At 34.9% G+C, this 25010-nt stretch overlaps 1 protein-coding gene across 3 annotated transcripts in view; it reads right to left on the bottom strand.

Moving 5' to 3' along the window:
* TLK1 (tousled like kinase 1) overlaps window positions 1–25010 on the bottom strand; it is a 156628-nt gene that overhangs the window by 32357 nt on the left and 99261 nt on the right. For all 3 annotated transcript variants that reach the window (XR_002823968.1, XM_004375524.1, XM_023730579.1), the window contains exons 6-12: window positions 23337–23432; window positions 21732–21818; window positions 20618–20710; window positions 14674–14784; window positions 14429–14565; window positions 12623–12811; window positions 716–782 (exon numbers count right to left, since the gene is read on the bottom strand). Coding sequence is in view for 2 of the 3 variants with exons in the window: in XM_004375524.1 (XP_004375581.1) it covers window positions 716–782; window positions 12623–12811; window positions 14429–14565; window positions 14674–14784; window positions 20618–20710; window positions 21732–21818; window positions 23337–23432 (780 nt within the window). In the remaining variant the exon portion in view is untranslated. The remainder of the gene's footprint in view (window positions 1–715; window positions 783–12622; window positions 12812–14428; window positions 14566–14673; window positions 14785–20617; window positions 20711–21731; window positions 21819–23336; window positions 23433–25010) is intronic.

Genomic DNA, 25010 nt, shown 5'->3' with positions numbered 1-25010 from the left:
GGAAAAGAATTTTACAAGTCTGTCAGTACCCACATTTTGAGGGGGAAAAATTTACTGTTATTACTTCTTTGAAACGGTTTGAACTAAAATTAAGAGCTGTAAAAAACAACAGACTGACTACAGTTTCAGAGTTTACAAAGTACAAATCTATACATTATAAAAATTTACTATAGGAACACACAGCAACATTTTTCTAAATTACATGAGTTTATACTACTCCTGATGACTCAGTTCTTCGAAATTTTCCCATGCACATATTTTAATCAAGACATTTCATCGAGCATCCAACAGCTTAAAAGTCAAAGAAATGAGTGTTCATATATTACAATTTGTTATGAAATGGACACAAACAATATGGAATTTTATATTTGATCTTAATAAAGCATTTTTTACCACAAGGTGGTATCTAAACTGAATAATCTAGAGACCCTGGAGGTCTGGCCAGGAATCACTCCCTCATTACAGGGACATGGTATATCAGCATCACAATGTTTTTAAGTTGCTGCAAGCTAAAGGAATGTTATTTTAATATGCTCAACATAAAAATGTAACATTAATTCCCCCTCATGCTTTTTTTTTTGGTTTGAAGTTTTAAATTTGGGATCTTTCTTAAATTTTGGCTTCTTAAAAAAGAGACCTACATGTACACAGCTTTCTCTCCACAACCCCGGTAACAAATTAAGCTAAAAATAACAACAGCATTTGCTTCACATACCTTTTTGAGTTGTCCTAGTCTAAGTTTGAAAATTTCTTCCTGTTCATGATATTCTGCCAAAGTCAACCTGTCAAAAATGAAATTGTAATTCTAGATATTAAGATTAACAATATTATTTCTTATTAACAGCCAGCAAAATGGGATAAAATCAACTGAGTGGAAATGCTAAAATATTGACAACTTTCAGTCTAAAATATATAAGCCAAATATCATTTCAGATATTCTTCACATTTGCTACGTATAGATGGAACAATTAACTAATTCATTAACTCAACAACTATTTATTGACTACTATGTGCCAAGTGATATTCTAAATCCTAAGGATGCAGTGAAAATCAAGACAATTTCTCCTTACATTTTAGTTTGAGCTTACACTCTGTAGTGAGGGTAAGGAGGCAGACAAACAAACAATTTAATAAAGAAATAAAATAATTACAAATTACACTAAGTGTTATGAAGAAAACAAAAAAGAGTGATGGGACAATGACTAACAGTATTACATTATTTTGGGCCTGGTATTAGGGAGGTGGCCTTTGATCTAAATGTCAAAAAGACAACCATGAGAGAACTCGGGGAAATGCATTCTAGATATAGTTTACAGCAAGTACAAAGACCCAAAAGTGAGAACAAGCTTGGCATATAAGAAGAAGAAGAAGAAAAAAAAAAAAAAAAAATGCAAGAGACTGTGAACAGTAGGACAGACTTGCAAGCCAAATAAAAAATTTGAATTTTACTCTAAGAATAATGGGAAATCACTGCAAAGGGAGTCAGTCCAGTGTGAGCACTGGTTTAAAACAAACACACACACTAAGAAAGAGTGTTAAATTCCAGTGAAAGACATTTTAACCTTCTCTGCTTCACCCTGTTAGGAGTGAATCACCAAGATAAAGAAATGGTAAAACTATAGCCAAAAGACCAAACTCTTATTCTTCAAATTATTAATTAAATGAATAGACATAAGACTTTAAATCTTGGAAGTGCTTTATGGTTATTTCATTATCAATTTTTCAAATACTCTTATAACTTCCAAAAATGACCAGTTTAATCTATGTAGAACTGTAACAAGACATATGCACTTTATAACATTTCCTAAGAAAAAATGATTCTGTATTGTGATAAAGAAAGAACAAAAAGAATCACTCCACAACAAAAGAACTTCCATTTCATACCCTGATTTTGGAAGAATTACTTTTATCTATGATACTGCACGCCCTTCTTCATTCACTTACTGATGTACTACTCTGAGGGTATCTGGTTAAGCTTCTAACCCAGGTGTGGTTTAATTTATGGTTGGTCCAGGTTCCTTAGCAACATTTCCTGTAAGTGTTATTTTCCTTTAGCTAGATGCTACTTAAATTTACTAATTCTAAAGAAAGGGATCCAAAGGACACAAACAAAAATAAGAAATACAGTTAGCAGTCCACTAGAAACATCTTAAGAGTGAAAAAATAAACATTTTAAATTAAATCCTTTCTTTCCTGTCCTTTGCTGACACAACTGCTGGATTTCATCACACTGACTATAGCAATAACTGACAGCCTGCAGCAGTTGTTTATAGAAAGCTGAGAGAATAAATGTTGCTGTGTGAATGTAGATGGACTGAGAGGGAGAGAAGAAAGTGAGGTTTGAAACTAAAACTGATAATATCTAAACTAACCCAGTAAAGAGAAGCCGTAGGAATTATGGCAAATAGCTTCTGCATACGCATATAAGCAAGTGATAGAAATTTAGTTACCTGCCTAACAATATATAGTTTCCTATTCTTAAAGTATGGTTTTAGGCCCACTGGTCGTCCACAGGATGAGTTCAGGAAAAAAAAAAAAATTTAAATATGCAATTTTTTTTTTTTTTTGCTTTCTATACAGAAATTAAACATAATTCTATGCTTTGATTTTTACGTATGACATTGAGGGCATGTATCAGTAACCTACTGAGTTACAATGGAGCCCTGGTGGTGTAGTGGTTAAGAGCTTGGCTGCTAACCAAAAGATCGGCAGTTCATATCCACCAGCTGCTCCTTGGGGACCCTATAGGGCAGTTCTACTTTGTCCTACAGGGTCGCTATGATGGCAACAGGTTTGGTTTTTTATTGAGTTATAAAGCATTGCTAAAATTTGGTATTCATAAACCAAAATTAATATATGACGTTTGTTTCCTGAGATTGCAAAACTGTATTCTATTAAGAAGTTTAGTTATCATGCAAAGGTCATACACATGAAGATGGCTGGAATTTTTGCAATTTGGGGGAAGGATATTTTGTTATCTTGAGTTGACAGTGGTTTTCAATTGCTACTATTACTGTGATTTAATGATAAATAAATGTTAATTAGCTTCATGATTTTTTAGTTTGTTGAGTGCTGTTTAGTTAATATTATAGCATAATGTAATGCATATTTGCTTTAATAGTACTTTTAGTTCTAGTTGTTAACATACATTTGTACTGTGGTTCAAATATAAATCATTCATATCCTTAAAGCAGATGCACACAAATACTCCCTATCCTTCAATGATTTCAAAAGCTTTGACTTAGAGCATTATTTCATAGGTCTAATCCTGATATCAAACACATACAATTCCCACTAAAGATTAACAGTAAATTTCAGCAACAGAACTTTACTATTTACTTACAGCATTTTGATTACTACTACTAAAACTATATTAAGCTTCAAATAAACAGTATAAAAATACATGTACTGATAATATCTCTGCTTGGTTTTGAAAATTCAGCAGAAACTACATTAAGCATTATATGAGCAAATTTTACAGACAATATTAAGTACTAGGCTACTGACTTTCTACAGCAGTGATTCTTACCATTTTATGATCATGGATATGTAAAAAAATCTGAAGACAGTCATAGACACTCAGAAAATTTCACACATACATAACTTTGTGGTTCACAGATCCCAGCTTAAGAATCTCCAAAAGGCCAAAAAGAGTCATTTCTTACATTTTTCTGTATTTCCCTATCAGGAATTAAATGTTTTTAAAAAGAAATTTATGTATCTAGATAAAAAGAATTGGGACAATCTTCTACAAAGAAATAGTATTTTATTACATATAATGAAAAGAGCTAAGCTAGGATAATGTTAACCTTAACGGTTTTTAATTACCACATCAATGATTTTTAGGACATGTTTTTAGGATACTTAAAAAACATCTGTTCTCTTAAGTGGGTCAGTTGGTTAAGTTACCTGGCAAATCTTTTATTCACAGATAGTGCCCAATCTCTCCCTACATGAATTGCATTTGATAAATACAGACTGGATTATTATTTTGTTACATGCACATGTACATACCTACATGTATATTTATTTAGGAACACGCTACAACTTCTAAATACATAAAGCTGTTTAGAGTTATATAAAAGTTTCATTTAAAAAGTCAAGAAATTTAAAGCCCAAACATAAGGCTTAATTCTTGATAATCTTCTATAGTGAGTCTGAGTGAATGAGAATTTTATTTTTAACTTAACAACTGTTTTAAGGTAGCTTAATAGAAATGTGGGACCACACTAGTAGAAACAACTAGCAGAATTACAGAAAACAGGAAACACTCATTTTAAACAAATCTGATGGTCAATTCTCTAAGGACATATTCTCTTTAAGTAAGATACAAACCTAAAGTTTCAAATTTAAGGATTACAAGCTATGGTAAATAGATTGTTAGAGACACTTAAGAAAAAAAATACATACTAGTATAGCTTACTTATTCAGATGAATTTAGCAAACCTTTACTGAACGTTAAACTATGAGCCATGCGTTGGAGGATTAGAATTTTTAATTGGGGGTCGGGGGGAGACTAGTCTGCTTTTGAAGAGCCTACAAAAACAATGAATAGAAAGGAAATCAGCCACTGAAAACCTTTTGGAACACAGTTCCACCCTGACACACATGGAGTGGACAGGAGTGGGAATCAATTAGACAGCACCTGGTTCTGGATTGTCAGGTACAGGTTTAGATGTATGTTACAAGTTTTTCGATCTAACACTTTCACTATCATATACTTCAAAATATGTTCTCATTTCCATGAAGACTTTTCTGCTATTTTTTTGTTACTGATTTATAGCTAGCTTAACTCCACCACCGTGATCAGGGAAAATATTCTGTATGATTCCAATCCTTTATATTTCATACATAAATTCTACCAAATATTTAAGGAAGAAAGAATGCCAATCTGATACAAACTCTTTTAATCCTTTGAAATTAGTTAAGACTTCCCTTATGATCTAACGTGATTGATTTTTATAAACATTTCATGTTTAAAAGGATGTCTATTGTGCAGATGTTGGACAGTGTTCTATAGTCCATTAGGTTAAATTTGTCAATCCCACTAAAATCTTCTCTGCTTGCACTATGTATTGTTTTGCACTGCTTTGTTTTTATCTACAAGTTCTATGTATTACTAAGAAATGTGTATGTTTAAATCTCCCTTTGTGATTTGTGGAACTGCCTATATCTTTTTATAGTCTTACTAATTTTTATCTTGAGGCCACGTTGTTAGATACATACACGTGTAGAATTATTACATCTCTCTGGTGATTTGAACCTTTTATAACTATAAAACAGTAACTTTATATTTTATAGTTTTTTGCCTTAAATTTTACTATGTCTGATTTAATACAGCTTTCTTTTGGTTGTGGTTTGCTTGGTTGTGGTGAAGTGAGTTTCTTTATGTGACCTTTTGCCTTGGTTCTTTGGACAGCTTGAGAGATTTTCCCCTGTAAGCCCTGAGGAGTTTACCTTTGCCCTAGTTTTCTACCCAGGAGGGTTTGTTACTTTTGTTCAGGTTAATTGACATTTCCTGGGTAAGCTGTAAACAATTTGTTTTTGATACTTTTTGGCTGGTCCTGGGCTGCAACTTGCCTGTGATTGGCATGCATCTTGCAGGGATTTGTCAATACACTATGCAAATGAGGTGAGTTGTAGCCCAGCAGCACCTACGATGCACATGAAGTATGTATGGCCTACTGAGAGGGAATTGGTCAGTTTGTGGCCCTAGTGGGAGTACCATGCCTTGAAAATGACAAGGAGTTGTGTAAACAGCCAGCCCCACAGAGGGAATGTGAGACAGAAGGAAGCAAGAAGTGTAGAAGCAGGAGGAAGAAACCAGAAAGTAACAGCAAAGAGAGAGGAGGCAAGGAACCTCCTCAAAGAGCTGTAACATTGGTCAAGAACCGTTAACACTGAAGACTGAGAGGCCCTGAATAGGCCCAACAGCAGAGCTGCTGGCGACACACCCGGAAGGGGCCCAGCAGCAGAGCTGGTGGTGATAAATGGCAGGGCCGAGCAGAGCCTGTCCTGAAGGGGCCAAGAGGAGCTGAGAGAGCTGTCTTGCACTGAAGAAGGGAGACTCTGCCTATATGCTTCCTGATTCTAATTCCTGAGTTGTAGCCTGCTGATCCTGATCCCGAGTTGTTCCCTGTTCCTAAATAAACCTCTTAACTGTAAGTACGGTCTGTGAGTTCTGTATGGCCATTTGCAATGGATTATCAAACCCAGTAAAGAAGTAGAGACTGCCGTGGGAGGGATGGCTGGTGTCAGAATTGGTAAAAAGGTTGGAGAGCAGAGGTATGTCTGACCTCCACCTCATAGGGATCAGCTTTGTGGTGATCCTGATTCGCATCATGCCCCCTCAAGTTAGACAGGTACTGATACTATTACTACTACCACCATTTTACACTGGTATATGTTTTTCTAACCTTTCATTCTCAATACATTTCTTTTTCCCTCTGGCTGCTTTTAAGAATCTTTTCTGTTTGCCTTGGTTTTCTGAAATCTCATTATGACATGTCTAGGTAAGTATTTTCTGTTCATTTATCCTGCTTGCGATTTGCTCCGCTTCATGAATCTGTAGACTGATACTGTTCATCTGTTTTGAATTCTCAGTTATCTTGATCTTCAAATATTGCTTCTGCTCCATTCAAAATTGTTTTCAACAGACTGTCAGCTGACTTGTCAACAACAATAATGCAACTCAGAAGACAGAATAATATCTTTAATTAACTTTTAACCTAAAATTCTGAAACCATAAAAAATATTTTAAGAATGAAGACAAAATAAAGTTATTTTCAGACAAACAAAAGCTGAGAGGTATCACCACCAGAAGGCTTACACTAAAAGAGAAATTCTAGAAGATATTCTTTAGGCAAAAGTAAGATGATTCCAGATGTGAGATCAGAGGAATGAGGGAAGAACAACAAAGATGATTTAAATGTGGGTAAAGTCCACATGAACACTGACTCTCCAAGACAATAATGGTACCTTGTAGGTAGACGGATATGTGTATATAAACACACACAGAGGAAAAGAAGCAAATAACAAAAACTGATCAATCAAAAAAAGTTAAGAAAAAAGGATGAATATTAGGAAGGATAAATACCAAGCACACAGAAAGACCCAATTTCAACTTCAATAAATAAGTAATTACATGAAATGAAAATGAATTAAATGCTCCAATGAAAGAAATATTTTCAGACAGGATAAAAAAAAATCAATTATGTGCTATCACAAGAGGCATATTGCCTGCTAAATAATAATTCAATGCTTTATAAAATACATATTAAAAAAACTTTAGTCAAAAACACTTTAATTATTCAGAGGAGTTTGTACAGCTATTATCTATATATAAGGCTTCAATGATCTTTGCATTGATTGTACATTATTAATATATTTTTGTCAAGATTTTGACTTCATGTTAAATATATTTCAAATTAAGTTTTGATCTTATCTATTAAACTTATACATTTCATGTTTCATAGAGGGTAACTGCAAAGTAAGCAGAGAATATTTTACCTTATATTTTATATTAATGAAGTTCTAGAGGTCACTTTGTTTTTCCCATTACAACTTTAATTTTGAATCAAGAATATATTTTATAAAGCATTAAATTATTATTTAATTATCTTGTTACCCAGTGGTTAAGAACTATGGCTGCTAACTGAAAGGTCGGCAGTTCAAATCCACCAGTCACTCCCTGGAAACCCTACAGTGCAGTTCTACTCTGTCCTATAGGGTTGCTATGGGTCAGCATCGACTCGACAGCAACTGGGTTTTGACTAAAATTAGAAACTACTACCTAAAAAACAATCTACCAACAAAAACAATGATAGGTAGTTAGCTATCATTCAGTAAGTGCTCATTATATTCCAGACACTGTTACAAGTGCTTTACATGTATTAACTCACCAAATTTTCACAATTCTGTGAGATATGGACTATTATCATCTCCAGTTTGGAGAGAAATTACTCAAGTGCAGAGAGGTTAAATAACTTGCCCAAGATCCTAAAACTGGTAAGATGCAAGGATATAAACCCCAGAACCTATGGTTTTTACCAGTATGGTATTCCACAAAAAACTAACTGAATCTTGCTGGCAGTTAAAAATACTCAACAACAAAAAGACAAATAACCCAATTAAAAAAATGGGCAAAGGATATGAACAGGCATTTCACCAAAGAAGATATTCAGGCAGCTAAACAGACACATGAAGAAAAGCTCACAATCATTAGCCGTTAGAGAAATGCAGATCAAAACTACAGTGAGATACCATCTCACCCCAATGAGGCTAGCATTAATCCAAAAAACACAAAATAATAAATGCTGGAGAGGTTGTAGAGAGACTGGAACACTTATATACTATTGGTGGAAATGTAAAATGGTACAATCACTTTGAAAATCGATTTGGCGCTTCCTTAAAAAGCTAGAAATAGAAGTACCATACGATCCAGCAATCCCGCTCCTTGGAATATACCCCAGAGAAATAAGAACAATCACAAGAATAGATATATGCACACCCATGTTCCCTGCAGCACTGTTCATGACAGCAAAAAGATGGAAACAACCTAGGTGCCCATCAATGGATGAATGGATAAACAAATTATGGTATATCCACACAATGGAATACTACGCAATGATAAAGAACAACGATGAAGCCATGAAACATCACGTAACATGGAGGAAGCTGGAGGTCATCAATGCTGAGTGAATTTAGTTAGCCACAGAAGGACAAATATTGTATAAGACCACTGTTGTAAGAACTCAAGAAAAGTTTAAACACAGAAGAAAACATTCTTTGATGGCTACAAGGGTGGGGTGGTAGGGGGAGGGTTATTTACTAACTAGATAGTAGACAAGAATTATCTCACACTAGAATTATCCCCACACTAGAGGGGAAGTCGGCACAACTGGACTAATCCAAAGCTAAGAAGTTTCCTGAATATAATCAAACACTTTGAGGAACAGATTAGCAGGGGTAGGGTCTGGGCACCATGCTTTCAGGGGACATCTAGGTCAGCTGGTATAACAAAGTTTATTAAGAAAATGTTTTGCATCCTACTTTGGTGAGTGGCATCTGGAGTCTTAAAAGCTTGCAAGCGGCCATCTAAGATGCATCAATTGGTCCCAACCACCTGGAGTAAAGAAGAATAAAGAACACCAAAGACACAAGGAAAGTATTAGCCCAAGAGATAGAAAGGGCCACATAAACTAGAGACTTCATCAGCCTGAGACCAGAAGAATTAGATAGTGCCCGGCTATCACCAATGATCGCCCTGACAGGGAACACAACAGAGAGTCCCAGATGCAGCAGGAGAAAGGTGGGGTGCAGAACTCAAATTCTAGTTAAAGAAGACCAGACTTAATGGTTTGACTGAGACTGGAGGAACCCCGGAAAGCATGGCCCATGGATTCTCTATCAGCCCAGAACCAAAACAATTTCCAAGGCCAACTCTTCATACAGGGATTGGACTGGACTGTGGGACATAAAGTGATACTCGTGAGGAGTGTACCTCTTAGCTCAAGTAGATACAGGAGACTAAATGGGCAGCTTCTGTCTGGAGGTGAGATGGGAAGGCAGAGAGGGTTAGGAGGTGGCTGAATGGACAGAGGGAATCAGGGGCGGTGAAAAGGAGGAGTGTGCTGTCACAGTATGGGGAGAGCAATTAGATCCACATAATAATGTAGGTATAAATTTTTGTATGGGAAAAAATTAAAAAATTTTTTAAAAAAAGTTAAAAATAAAATACATGAAGAGCTAGGAATCATGTAAGTATTTTCTACGCATTACTTCATTTCATCCTTTTAACACTATGATATAAGTACTTTTACAAGTGAGGGAACCAGAGGTTCAAAGAGGTAAAATAGCTTACCAAAAACATAATCTGAAAGAGTCAGGGTTGGAATCCACATCTGTCTGACCCCAGAGCCAGTAACTTTATTTTCTGTGCTAATTTCTTGGTCTACATGCAAGCCAAAGCCTAGCTTTCATTAAACTGATTCAAAAGACGTTTTAGGAGAGTATGGCTGCTACAATTTGTGTTTAAAAAACCACCACTCAAACTTTACTATATATAAATCAAAAGTGCTTTTCCCCCTTTTTAAATCTACATTTAATCAAATTGCCATGTAGTATACCACTTCATCTGCACTCCAAGAACCCACAGTCAGTATCACATCAGGGTTAGTTCTAAGCCAACATATACAATAAAATGGGTCGGAAATGAGACAGGACTATCATTATTAAAAGCAAAATACCTGTAACAAACTCTAAAAATGGTCTATTAAGAAGAAAATGAAAATTCAATCAAATGATTATGTATTATAATTTAGTATTTACTGACTATTTTTCATTATGCCAGGAACTGTGCTAGATATTGGGAATATAGATAAAATAGTGAGGTAAATGATACTATATGGACAGGTATGTACAAAAAGCTATGGGCATCTAACCTGAGGGGGTAAAGGGAGAAATTAGGAAAAAAAAAAACATTAGAGAAGGCTTCCTACTGAAATTGGTATTGAGGAAAAAAAGGAAGAAGATGTACAAAGGGACAGAAATAAGAAATCATAGTCCATCTAGAGAACTGAGAGTTTAACACAGGATACATATATGGCAGATGTTAGGATGATGTCAATGGGGACTCAGGTGAGAGACAAGTGGACAGATTTAAGATCTAGAAGAATTGGGTGATGATAGGGGTAGAGTTAAAGCTAAACGCACACTTTCTTTTAATACAACTGCTCACCCACTTATCTTTTTTTTTTTGAGTAATAAATTTACTAATTTACAAAAAGTAAATCATTTGCTAAGTACAGTTCTTTCAAAACTATTTAACCAAATACTTTAATTCCAACTTACAAAAGCTCAAAAGGCAGATTTTGAGATAGACTTCAAAAAATTATCACCACTTATTCACTAATGAAAACCAATACAAATGGATTAAGAAAAAGAAATGGAATCTAGACTAAAATGCTATGGGTGACAACCAGAATTTTGGCCTAGGGAACCAAGTGAATGGTAGTACCATCCATTCAGACAGAACACAAGGAAGGGCAAGGTTTTTATGTGCATATGTGTGTACATATGTGTGTACAGAAAGAGACAGAAATGGAAACAAAAATCATAAATACTGTTTTGAACAGGTTACATTAGAGGTTGCTGGGGGGCATTTAAGTACATTTAAGCAGAGATATGACACTCAAGATTGAGATGTAAGGATATGTTACCCAAGAGAGAAAAGTGGACCCAAGACAGACATTTGGATGTAAGCAGCACATACATGGTAACTGAAAGCCTGAGTGCAGGTAATACTCAAAGACAACGCGCAGGGTGAGAAGTAAGATGGACTTGGGACAGATCCCTAAAATACACCTATGTTTTATAGATTGGTAGGGGCAAATGATGTCCACACAAGAGTTTGAGAAGATGTAGCCAGATGAGTTGGTATGAAAATTAGGAGAACAAGATGTCTCAAAAACTAAGGCAAGAGTCTTTTGGGAAAAAATCAGAACTGTCAACAGTATTGAATGCTGCCAAGTTTAAGACTCAAGTGTCAATGAAATTTAACATCAAGATAGTTAATAATCTTTAAAAGAACAATTTCAGCTAAGAAAGGAGAGACTGGAAGGTGATACAGCAGACTGCAAGCACAGGCAACTCCTTCAAGAAATCTAGTTATGAGGAAGACAGAGTGAATATAGAGACAGAAAGATTTATAATTGAGGAAGAGTTCTTTTTTATTTGTTCCACTTACACATGTTTTTTGAAAGGAAGGAACCAGTAAAAAGCGAAGTTGAAGATACAAGGGAAAGAATGTATCAATAGAAGAGGTCCCTCATGTAGGAGAGGATGAGATTCAAAGCATGGATAAATACTACCTTACAACAGAGCTGGACACATTTATACAAAACATCAAACAGCAGAAGGGTATATACACTTTCTACTCATATAAATTTATATCAGTTCTTCTATGACAGAAAAATTATGTAGGTTTGGATGCACCTGCATCAAAATTTTAACAATGCTGTTCTCTGTGGGATGGGATCATAGTCTATATTGTTTCGCTACGCTCTTCCACAGTTTCTACAAAAAGTATGTAACTACTTAAAAAAAAAAAAGTCTTCATCCCTCAAATTATAAAGGATAATTTATCATTAATGCAGAAAATTTAGAAAACAAAGAAAAGCCGAAAGGGGAAAAACCATACCCATAACCCACCAATGTGTTGCTTTCATAGGTTGAGAAAATATATAAACGTCAGTTACATTATTTAAATTAACACAATTCTCTCAGAAAAAGGTACATTTAATGGGAACTCAGTGTTGGAATAATCAAAACTTTACTGATTCTTTACCATTCAGATATGAAGAGAAAGTATATTCTAGTCTCCTCTTGGCTATCTAAGTCTCCATTTTAAAAACGAATTGCTAAATCTCCATTTCAAAAGGGTAGCATTCAGATATTTTGGGCTTATTATTAATTTAAGCTAAATTTTCAATACTGCCTTCCTTCCTGGCCATAATTATTTTTACTATTTAATTATTAATTTAATTATGGATCATATTCACTGTAAACGTTCATGCTTACTGTCAACAATTTTAAGAAAAGGAAAATTAAAATGGAGGCTTACAGTTGTGGTAAATTTGGTCTAACAAAAGGATCATTTTCTGCTCCGTTGACTGTTTTGTTTTTCCTTTGTTTTGGTTCAGAATTTGTAGAGGGTGCCTGAGAATTATTAGCCGTGGGAGGTTTGCGTTTGGCTAGAAGTTTCCTTTGCCTTTCAATATCTTCCCTTTGCTGATTAACCCATTCTTGTTGCCTGTGTAAAAATAAATAATAAATAAGCCAATAACCTTCCATTATGTTTCACAATTAAATGTCAGAAAAAAAACTTATTGAAAATCACACAATATAAATTTATAACCTCATGATTCCACCCTTGTGAATCAACTTGTACTCATCCTTCAGGTCTCATGTGGAACAATCCTTTCTAAGTGAGGTCTTCCTTAAGCTCCCCGGACTACAGAAAGATGTGATGCCATATATAATATAAATCCAATAGTATCTTGGGTTTAGAGCAAAGGCTCTTGCTCTGAAATACTCAAAAGATTATGGCTTCTATCTTAAATCTATCTCCTACGCCCCAATTTTACTGTTAATATTTTAGCTTAAACCTACTTACTTCTGAATTATAATTTATCTCTTTAACTGTCAATAATTTATCCTCTAATATTATTTCCACATTACCACCAGAGTTCTCTTTCAAAAACTCAAATCTGCTCACACACACTATATACCAACCTTTAACAGCTCCCCATTACCCACAGAATTAAAACCCAAACTCCGTTGCATCACAAGTACTCTGTCCTTTGTTATAGTGTACCTAACATATAGCCCAGCTATGGTGAACAAAAGCTGAATAAATCTACTGAGAGGGAGAGAACAAATCCTGGGCAGATGGCTGTTCTGTGGCAAAACCTGGGAACCAGCAGTTGAAAAAGCAATGCTGATGTGATACCATGTGAAATAAGCCTTTGCTTTCATTTTTCATAACTGGATTGACTGTGGGAAAGCTTATGCAGATGCTTACACTACTTGTGCTTTTCAGGTTCTTATAAATTTTTCTACAACAACAACAACAAAAAAAACAGAGCAGTATAAGCCCTGGCTCTTTAATACACCAGCAGTGAACTTAACTTTACCTACCACCATCTGATCTCAAGAAAATATGAAAATATGGTAACAATGATTTCTTCATTTTAAAATTTGCCTCAGAAATGCTAAAACCACATGTTCAATTCAACTGATTTATAAGTTACTATATCTAAATGTGGAAGAAAGGCCTGGCAACCTACTTCCAAAAAATCAGCCACTGAAAACTCTACAGAGCACAGTTCTACTCTGACACATATTGGTGTCACCACGAGTCGGTGTTGACTTGACAGCAACTGGTGGTGGTGATACCCGAACCAGAAGAGAAAAAGTTCCTGTCTTTTCCTTAGGAATAGAGAGCAGGCAAGCGCTGAATATTAACAGTGAAGTATGGATTGGGTAATGAGAAAAAATAAAGTAGAAAAATCCCAGGATGTAAAAAAAGGAAAAAAAAAAAAAAAAACTTCCAGTGAAAATTATATTTTCAACAATTTCCCTCCGAAAATATCATCTACAAAGCTAGAGGGTTAGTTTATATTTTGGAAAGTTCTATTTAGAACAATACATTATATTCTATAGATAAGTACTGATCAAGAAGTCTGCTAAAGCTAAAATTGTAATTTAATATTTTTGTTACATCTTCCTTTCAAATATACTAAGTTCTATAATTTCAAAGAATAGTAAGGAGGGAGTAGATGTAGAAAATAACTCAAAATCTAAAATCTTTTAAAGTAAAGAAAATCCAAATGAATACTGAATTTTTTAAAATGTACAAATGACTAACTTCACAAGATTCTGAAATGCAAAACCATCTGTCCATTGTTCAGTAAATGAAGCACCATGTCTAACTGTTGTAAAGTGCCCAAGGCGTAATCTGTCTTGCATGCTCTTCTCTCTGCTTGACAGTTTTTCTTGTGTACTCTGAAAAAAGAGAAAAATTCATCACTCAAATTTGTTAAATTTTAAAAGCTTACACAGGGAAATGGATTGGTGAAGGGATTGGGGAAATGTACTGAACTTTTAACTTACCTTTTCAATAAGAAGTTTCTTGCTCATTGATATGCACTTATTTAATCGTTCTTTGTATTTTTCAAGTAATTTTTGTTGTTCATCTATTTGCCGTCTGAGATCACAGTTTGCCTACAACATAAGTAGAAATTGCAAAAGGTCTAGAATTTATATGTATAAGAAACAATTAGGAATGTATTTAACAAAATGAATAAATGATATAAAGAGATAGCTTATTAATAAGTTTAAATACTCTAGTGTGATACTGGGGAAAAAAAACCCTATTTATCATGGAATAATACTATTAAATGTTGATTAACTGTATAGTGGAAAATCCATGGAATTTGTATTCATATTCGATGGGTCCAAATCCACATTCCAAAGTATACAGCTTTGGCCAAGTTAAGTAAGTTATTTGCATTTAAATTCAGTTTTCTTATTTCTAAAATAGGGGCAACACTATTGTGTAATAAAGAAGTTGGCTGGTCTTTGTCCCAGGTTCCTTGGAGGTAATCTCTAAAAGCTTGGAACTTCCTCTGTTATTCATGGGAGGCCATGATGGTTTATGCTAAGAGATGACTCAGGATGGGGGCTGGTCATGCCTGAAAGACAAGCCATATGATTAGAGGGTTGGAGTTTTGAGCCACCTGTATCAGCCAGACCTCTGGGGAGGGGAGATCAATCATGCCTATGTAATGAAAGCCCAATAAAAACTATGGACACCTAGTTGGCAATATTGTAATACATCAGTGTGCCAGGAAGGTGACCCGTCCTGACTCCATGCGGAGAGAACAACAAAAGCTTTGCATTTGGGACCATCCCAGACCTTGCCCCACGTGTCTTTCCCTTTGATGGTTCTGATTTGTATCCTTTTGATATAACAAAACTGTAATTGTTAAGTACAGAGCTTTCCTGAGTTCTGTGTTGTTCTAGTAAATTACTGAAGCTAAGGGAGAATGACGATGGCCTGGGTCCCCCAACCTTACATGTGGTATCTGAAGTGAGGGTAGTCTTGTGGAGGACTATGCCCTTAACCTGTGAAGTTTGGCCTAAATCTGAGTGGCTGGTGTCAGAACTCACTACCACCACCAACCTTACTTGGTTAAAATAACTGAAATGCTGTATATAAAGTATCTAAAACTTAAGAACAAATATTAGTTCTCTGCCATCTTTTGTAACTAATAAAATTTTTTCTCCATTAAACTTGTATATGACACTGTAGTAGTCTACTCAATAACTATCCCACCATTCTTCTTCCTTGGCAATAGACTACCAACTTTGTTCACTTTGTAAGCAGCCACCTGCTCAGGGAAATGGCCTCTGCCTAAACTCAGGAGTCTGATTAGTTTAATATAGTGACAAGAGAATCACTTGGAGGGCTTGTCAAAACACAGATTGCTCGGACCCAACCCACCCAGAATTTCTGAGTCAGTAGGTCTGGGGCAGGACCTGAAAATTTCCATTTCTAACAAGTAACCTGGTAATGCTGATGCTTCTGGTCTAGGGACCACACTTTGAGAAACACTGATCTATACTAACCAGGGTGGTACTCAATCAGAACAATAAAAGTCAAAAGACAGTGGCACAGTATCTGCAAAGTGCTGGGAGAAAATAACTGCCAACCTAAAATTTATACCCAATAAAACCATTTTTCAATGAAGAGGGTAAAATAAAGACATTTCCAGAAGAACAGAAAAATAATTTAGCACGAACAGACCCTCATTAAAAAGTCTTAGAAAAACAGAAATAGAATGGCATCTTCCCAACCTAATAAAGGGCATCTACCCAGAAGCACCTTAGAAGAAAGGCCTGGTGATCTACTTCCAAAAGGTCACAGCCGCTGAAAATCCTATGGAGCACAGTTCTACTCTGTGACACATACGGGATCGCCATGAGTTGGAACTGACTAGACTGCAACTTTTTTCTTTTTACCAAAACCTACTACAAATATCTTAATGGTAAAACATTAGAAACATGTCTTTTTTTAAAATCAGAAATAACTCAAGGATGCCTAATGTCACATCTACTTAACACTATACTAAGGATCTGATCTAGAGCAGAAAGACCAAAAATAAAAGTTGTAAGGCTAAGGAAGGGGAAAAAAAATGTCTTTATTTGTAGATAATGATCACCCACATAGAAAATCCAAAGGACTCTACAGAAAAATTATTAAAAATTAAAAGGAAGAATCAGCCATTATGTTAAGTGAAGTTAAGTTAGACACTAAAGGACAAATAATTATATGATCCCACTTATATGAAATATCTAGAATATGAAAATGCAGAGAGAAAAGTTTATTAGTGGTTACCAGGGGCTGGGAGGAGGGGTACTGAGTTTATTTTGAGTGATGAAAAACTTTTGGGAACAGTGCCGATGGTTACACAACATGGTGAATGTAACTAGATTCACTGAATTATACACTTATGAATGGTTAAAACGGCAATTTTTTTGTTATATATATTTTACCACCATAAAAAATGGGGGGAAGTTAACAAGGTGTCTGGATATAAGATTATTACACAAAAAAACAAAGGCTTTCTACTCCCTGGAAACAAACAGTAGAAATTATACTTTTAAAAAAGGTAATATGTACTTTTGCATTAATAAATGTAACAAAAACGTGCAAAACCTACATGGAGAAAACTATAAAGCTTAATGAAAGATGTTAAAGAATAAAAAAAAAAGAGAGCTCTACTATGTTCACAGATAAAAAAAATCATTATTTTAAAGATGTCCATTCTCCCAAAATTAATCCATAGATCAGGTGCAATTAAAATAAAATCCCAACGAATTGTGTGAGTGTAACTTGAAAAAACAGATTCTAAAATTCCTCTAAGATTGCCAAGGGTCAAAAGTAGCCAAAAAAGGGAGGTGGTATTTGTTCAGCCATATACCCAGATTTAATACAAAGCTATAGTATTTATGGTCATCCAAACTATCCACTCCCCCTTCCTTAATAATAAAGCCCTAAAGTTTTATTCTGAGTTGAAATGTGCCTAGCTAAAAGACTACATTTCCCAGCTTCCCTTGCAACAAGGATTGGTCAATGAGCTGTAAACAGAAGTTGTTCAAAGGAATATCCAAGAAGGCTGCATGCAGTGTTGTTGCCCTTTTTGTTCTCTTCTCCTCTTTCTCTTTTCTGCTTAGAACACAGATATTGTAACTTTGACTCTAACAGACGTTTTGGATTTTGATGTGACCTTCAAGATGGAAGACATGCACTAAGGATGAAAGAGCAGAAAACTGTAGGAGTCGAAGTCTCATATGACACTGTGGAGCCATCAAACCCGGGCTGTCCAATTTTGTTCTTCTTTCAAAATATAAACTTCTATCTCATTTAAAGTATTGCTGTTTATGTTCTCTATTCAGCCAAAGACAATTCTTTTTTTAATTGTACTTTAGATGAAGGTTTATAGAACAAACTAGTTTCTCATTCAATAGTTAATACACATATAGTTTTATGACATTGGTTAACAACCCCACAACATGTCAACACTGTCCCTTCTCAACCTTGAGTTCCCTATTACCAGCTTTCCTGTCCCCTCCTGCCTTCTAGTCCTTGTCCCTGGGCTAGTGTGCCCCTTTAGTCTCGTTTCGTGTTATGGGCCTGTCTAATCTTTGGCTGAAGGGTGAACCTTGGAAGTGACTTCATTACTGAGCTAAAAGGGTGTCCGGGGGCAATACTCTCAGGGTTTCTCCAGTCTCTGTCAGGCCAGTAAGTCTGGTCTTTTTTTGTGAGTTAGAATTTTGTTCTACATTTTTCTCCAGCTCTGTCTAGGACCCTCTATTGTGATCCCTGTCAGAGCAGTCAGTGGTGGTAGCCAAGCACCATCTAGTTGTGCTGGACTCAGTCTGGTAGAGGCTGTGGTAGTTGTGATCCATTAGTCCTTTGGATTAATCTTTCCCTTGTGTCTTTGGTTTTCTTCATTCTCCCTTGCTCCAGATGGGGTGGGACCAGTGGAGTATCTTAGATGGCCGCTCACAAGCTTTTAAGACCCCAGACGCTATTCACCAAAGTAGAAAGTACAATATTTTCTTTATAAACTATGTTATGCCAATTGAGCTAGATGTTCCCCAAGACCATGGTCCCCACAGCCCTCAGCCCAGCAATCTGGTCCCTTAGGGAGTTTGGATGTGTCTATGGAGCTTCCATGACCTTGCCTGTACGAGTTGTGCTGGCTTCTCCAGTACTGTGTACTCAAAGACAATTCTTAAGTGATAAAAAGATGCTGTGGTACAAGTGTGGGGGTACACAAATAAAACAATGGAACATAATAAAGAACCCAGAAATAGATTCATCTGTATATGGAAACTATACGATATGATAGAACTGGCCGTATAAGAATGGACTTTCGATTAAATGGGGGTGGATAACTGGTTATCTACACAGAAAGAAATTCAAATGGAACCCTACTTTACATCAAATCTAAAAACAAATTCCAGTGAGATCGATAACTTAAACTGAAAGACCAGACTGTAACTTTTTAAAATACATCTAATCACCAAAAGACAGCATGCAAAAACAGTTCACAAACTGGGAGAAAATCAACCTATATAACCAACAGAAACTGGTATCAATAAGAAAAATGGGAAAAAAACATGATTAGCTACTTCACCGAAGAAACACAAATGATTAATAAATATTTTAAAAGATGCTCTAAAATCATTAGTAACTAGAGAATGATTAATAAAGTCATGAGATACCATATTATATCCATCAGACTGAAAAACACATTTTTAAAAAATCTGATTATTCCAAGTGTTAGCAAGGATAATGAGCAACAGGAGTCTTTTTTACCCACTGCTGGTGGGAGTGTAAACTGATCCAATCACAGGGGAAAAACTGGTATTACTAAGTAAAGTTGAAGATGTGCATGCCCGTATTCTGGTCATGCCTCTCTAAAGCATATACCACAGAGAAATTCTTACACATTTGCCCTAGGAGACATGTACAAGAATGTTATTAGCACAGCTGCCTGTATTAGCAAAAACTGGCAACAAATTCCACCAGAAACAGAAAAGATAAATAAAGTACGGTATATACTTATAATGCCTTACTATATAGCAGTGACGTGAACAAACTACAGTTATATTCATCAATGTGGACGACTATCCTATACATAATGTTCAGGGAAAACAAGAATATTTAAATAAAGTTTTAATTAAAGTTCCAAAACAAACTGAAACAATATATTGTTTAGGAATATGTACATATGCAATAAAACCAAAAAGAAACACAAAAGCATGATAAATACAAATTCAGAATAGTGGTTAATGGTAAAGGGATGTGAGAAAGTAAATGAGATGAGATCAGAAATGGCATATTGGATAGCCCAGTGGGTTGACAGGTGTTGGTTTAATTTTATTTCTATACGATGGCTTCCAAAGCAGGCATAAATTAGAACCATCTGGGGAGCTTTTACAACCACCAATGCTCAACCCCTATACCAGATTAATTTAATTAGAACCCTCCCAAGTGGGGCTCGGCAGTATTTTTAAAAAGTGCCCCCACTCTTTCCATTTGGTGATACTAATGAGCAGCAAAGGGCAAGAACTGCTGCTTTATTCCTTACTTACATTATAAATATACTTTTAAATCTATTTTTTAAGTTTCCATGAAAAATTGCACAAGACTGTTGCAATTACTTCATCCTGTATAGTTATCAAATGTCAGGCATTTAACAAAATCAATTAACTTTAAAACTCACATGAAATAGATAGGTCTTATGATAACTGATCATATAAAAATAAATTTTATACACTTATTTTTATTTCTTCAACGTTTCTCAATTCACATTGAAAGAGCTAATAAAATAATTTTCACCTTAAAGTTGGTATTTTCAATCATGTACTTATACTACAAAAAAAAAAAAAAGCTCTAAGGACTTTCTCTTTAGAAAACTGAAAGTTGTACTGTTGCAAAACAATTTATTCAGATTTTTTCCCTCTATAACTTCTTACTTACCCTGAGCAAATCATCTATACGACCTTCTTTCTTTTCCAGGTCCTGGTTTTTATTACTTTCTAATGCTGCTAATTTCAGCATTGTGAGATCAGTCTAAATGAAAGAAAACGATTTTATTATCTCTATTACATATATCATTGCACACGAACATAAAACCAGATTTTACTGACTTTAAAAAGCAAGGTAAATAAGTAAATAAAAATGTGAGTTTGTGTGTGTATTAAGGGTATTCCAAAAGGTCTTAGTGCAGTTTTAAGCTTTAATGACTTCACAAGTATGAACTGCTATAAATATTATAAACTTACAAAGAAACACTTGAAAGGTTAATTATTTAACTTTTTAGAATATTGGTATGTTCCTCATTAAAATTCAGTATCACTGCTACATTGGGCTATACATCACTCCAGTTGATTTCTGAATTTTGCAAACTTTCATGAGCTGCTGCTTACTAACTAAAAGGCTTGTACTTGTAATCCTAGCCTCAAGGTTATCCATAGCAAGTTTTGATGCACGCACAACAGTCTGGATGTGACCGCATAAAAAAAGTCTTATGGAAATAAATCATGGAATTGAAACAGTCAAGCAAAAGGACCTCCTCTCATAATCTCCGGCCTTAGAAAGCGTCATTCAGAAATTGACGCATATAAAAAATTTAGTACTCAAAATTTATAAAACTAAGTGTACAAGATAATCTGAATAATTCAATTTTCAAATTTTTTTTCTACCTTTGTAGCATATATGTATATAGACACTGACTTATGACCAGCTCTAATGTCCACTTATAACAAACGTAGCAGCCTCATGAAAACATCAATTGTATGTTCAAAAAGAATCAGTAAATAGAATTGACACCCTAAGGTTGTTCCATTTATCTGATATGCCTGAATATCTATATTTACCAGCGTGTAACAAAGAACAACCTGATGGTAAACCAGGTGTTTCAACTTCTCACCCCATACAAATTGTGGTTTTTTTGTTGTTTAGTAAGTTTGGTTTCTTGGTTTATAATTTTACTTTATGACTGTGACTAAAACAAATAGCAAATACCTTAGCTTTGTAAAAAGTTGACCACCGGTTTCTTAGAGTCATAGAAAGAATTTTAATTACTATTTACCTGAGTAATTTTAAAGGATAACTGCTTTGGTTGTATAATAGGGTGGTCCCCAAAAGCTAATGCAGTAGAAGGGCTAGTTGGTTGAACCTAAAAAAGAAAATGTTTACCTTAGCAGGGAAAAAAAGTAGGTTTCTACTTGGCAATAACTACTTCACATTTCCGAAGAGTTTTCATGAAGATAATATCTGACTTGGAAACATAAGTGACTTTTAAAAACTTCAATCACTATTTATTCAACAAGCATTCATTTAGTACCTTCTACATAAGGCCCAGTGAAATATAAAAAGATACATTCACTACTCTCAAGGAGCTTACAGTCTAGTACCATAAATCTTAATCCTTTCAAATTATTAAACAAAATATGACCAAAGAAATTATTTTAAAACAAAAATATTAAAAACAGATTAAAATGGTTCAAAAAGTAAAATGAAAAAAGATCTCCATATAGAGTTCTTAGTACCAGGGGTAATAATGAATGTTCAGTTGTATTATAATATTAATTTATTGATAAATGTCATGGTTTATGTAGCTACTAGTTTAAAAACACATTCATTGAAAGCAACAGCTTACAAAATTGTATCTATCCTAGCACTACAACTCTTCATTTAATAAAGTTATTGTTGAGTCCTATATTTTACTTTGGACATGGCCAGGTGATGTGCCCCATGGTATAAACTGACTAAGACACTGGAGTCCCTGGGTAGTGTAAACAGTTAATGTGCTTGGCTGTCAACCGAAACACCAGGGTTTGAGTCCCCCAGAAGAACCTCAGAAGAAGGGCCTGGTGATCTACTTATGAAAATCAGCCACTGAAAATCCTATGGAGCATAGTTCTACTGTAACACACATGGGGTCACCATGAGTTAGAATTGACTTAATGGCACCTGGTTTTATAGTTGAGGACTAGAAGGGGACACAGGAAAATAAACAGTATTTGAATAAGTAAGTAAAACTCTTGAGTTCTCTTAAATCTTTACTTCATCTTTAAATTACTGAAAACTAGTACTGTTCTTCTGGTTAGATAGTGAACTTCCACATAATGAAAGTAAACAAAAAATAAAACTTAATATGCAAAACCATCAATATAAAAGAATTATATCTTAAAATGTTAGAAACAAACCAAAAAGCTATAAGATGATTTTTAGATGCAAGCTCCTTCTCCTACACTGGACTAAATGATCCAAAAGTGATGGCTGCCTACCTTTTTCTTAAGGATTCCTAGGAAGAAATTATGCTATCATTCTAGTGGTTAAGAAATTTAATTGAGAAAGTCAGAAATTAGAAATCAATAACTGAATACGGACTGACATAAGAGGAAAGATTTTAGTCCCATGGGCTTAACAGCATTCTTTTATAAAACTTTACTTCCTGGATATAATTAATTCAGGAAATATTTAACTTAAGAAGCTCGCTTTCAGAAATAAAGTTCTAATAGTATCAGAAGATCATTAAAAAGGATTCAGCTGACCTCACAGGATGCTTTTTCTTAAAGATAAACATAATTTATATAGAAAGTTCTCAATAAAAACAAATTATAAAAGTAATTCAATAAGCATAACCTTCTAAAACAGACTAAGCATGAAAACTTGAAAGGTAAAAACTTACAGACAAGGAAGGAGTGGAATGTGAGTGTGAATTTTGTGGAGAACGGATTGCAGGAGGTATGCCTCTTACTGGACTTGAGCCATTCCCACCTTGGTACTAAGAAAAATAAAAAGGATAACATTATTATTTATTAAGGCAGGCTTAAACTGTTGCTTTATTTTTTGACATGGCATTAAGAATTCATTTAAATATATCTTATTTTAAATTAAATCCAGTAGTTACCTGACTGGATCCAGAAAAAGCAAAACTAAGGTCAGTCACAGCTAAGTCCTAAGACTAATTAGAGCATATCGGTCACAAGGACACAAGACTAGATCATGTAAAGACTCTTATTTCTCTAACATTCTGATTATAATTCTCTCCACCCCAAATCTTAGCACAGTTCCTCTACACGTTTGTTGAACCAATATGATCCCTAATCCCAAGAAACTTTAGAAAATGTTTACATGTAGATATTTAGTGAACCATCAACTATCTTAAAACAGAACATCATTCTTAAGATCTGTTAAATATCCTAATGTTCATGGCATGATAAAAAAGAATGATAATGACCAACTCCCTTCCCTTTAACAGCACAAAATCTAATAAAATTATTTCTTACCAAGCGTAAGACTTAGCTGCATAAGAAGAGAAGCCACCTATTCTGTTCCACAGCTACCTTTTTCTCATTTCTCATGTTTCTGTACCAAGGATGGAAACAATTTGCTGCTATTGGTTGCTATTGTTTTCCTCTCCGGGTAGTTTATTGTCTGCTTAGTCATTTTTGTTAAATTATTCCCTTAACTATGGCAGGAACAGCAGAGATAGGGACCTCCAAGTGTGCTCAAACAACCTAAGACTATGTCTCGTTTATTTTATCTATAGTGCCTAGCATAATGCCTGGCACAAAGTAGGGATTCAAGAGACATTTGTTTACTTGAAATGAACCCACCTTTGACCAAGATTCTTAATGACATTAATAATGAGTGACTGATGCTGACTTCAAATGAAGAGCAGTAGGTATCTTGTGGTCAGCAACAGTTTTAACTTAATTCAGTAAACCCAGGAAACAAAACAATTGGTGGGGGGGGGAATGAACAGTACCTCAGCCCTTCCCCTAATCAGCCAACTCTGTTCTTACTCTCAAGTAAATACAAATATTTTTCAATTGAGTAGATCATGTTTGTTGTTTTAGTAATCATATTAATCATTTGTAAAGTAAAACTGGTAGCCAAAAATGTTTCTCTTTAGAAATAAGGAAACATTCCAGATTTGGTAAGAATCTAAACTTACCACTCTTTATTCAGAGACCCTTAGACTTGTATCTCTATCATTATTTAATCTCCATCCACAGGCTCAAATGGTGCTGTGGTATGATAAAGCCCCTACTGATAGTAGAAAGAACTCTGAACTAGGAGTTCGTAGACTTTAAGTTCTACTCTTTGCTCTTCCATTTAGAATTTGCCTTTTGGTAGACCACTTTACATCTCTGGTCCTTAGTTTCCTTATCTGTAAAGCAGGAATACCAATACCTACTTTGCCTATCTCACGGGTTGTTATAAGGAAATATATGAGAAAATACTTTAAAAACTGTGATGTGCCATGTCAACATAAAAGTAAATTTTAACATTCCTAGGAAGACAAGATACCACTTAGTACTAAAACCTCTGCTCTCATCAAGCAGCTAATCAAAAG

Source organism: Trichechus manatus, unplaced genomic scaffold (genome assembly GCF_000243295.1).
Source record: "Trichechus manatus latirostris isolate Lorelei unplaced genomic scaffold, TriManLat1.0 scaffold00037, whole genome shotgun sequence".
Lineage (NCBI taxonomy): Eukaryota > Metazoa > Chordata > Mammalia > Sirenia > Trichechidae > Trichechus > Trichechus manatus.
Note: the sequence above shows the minus strand (reverse complement) of the source record. Positions and strands in the feature narration are given on the sequence as shown.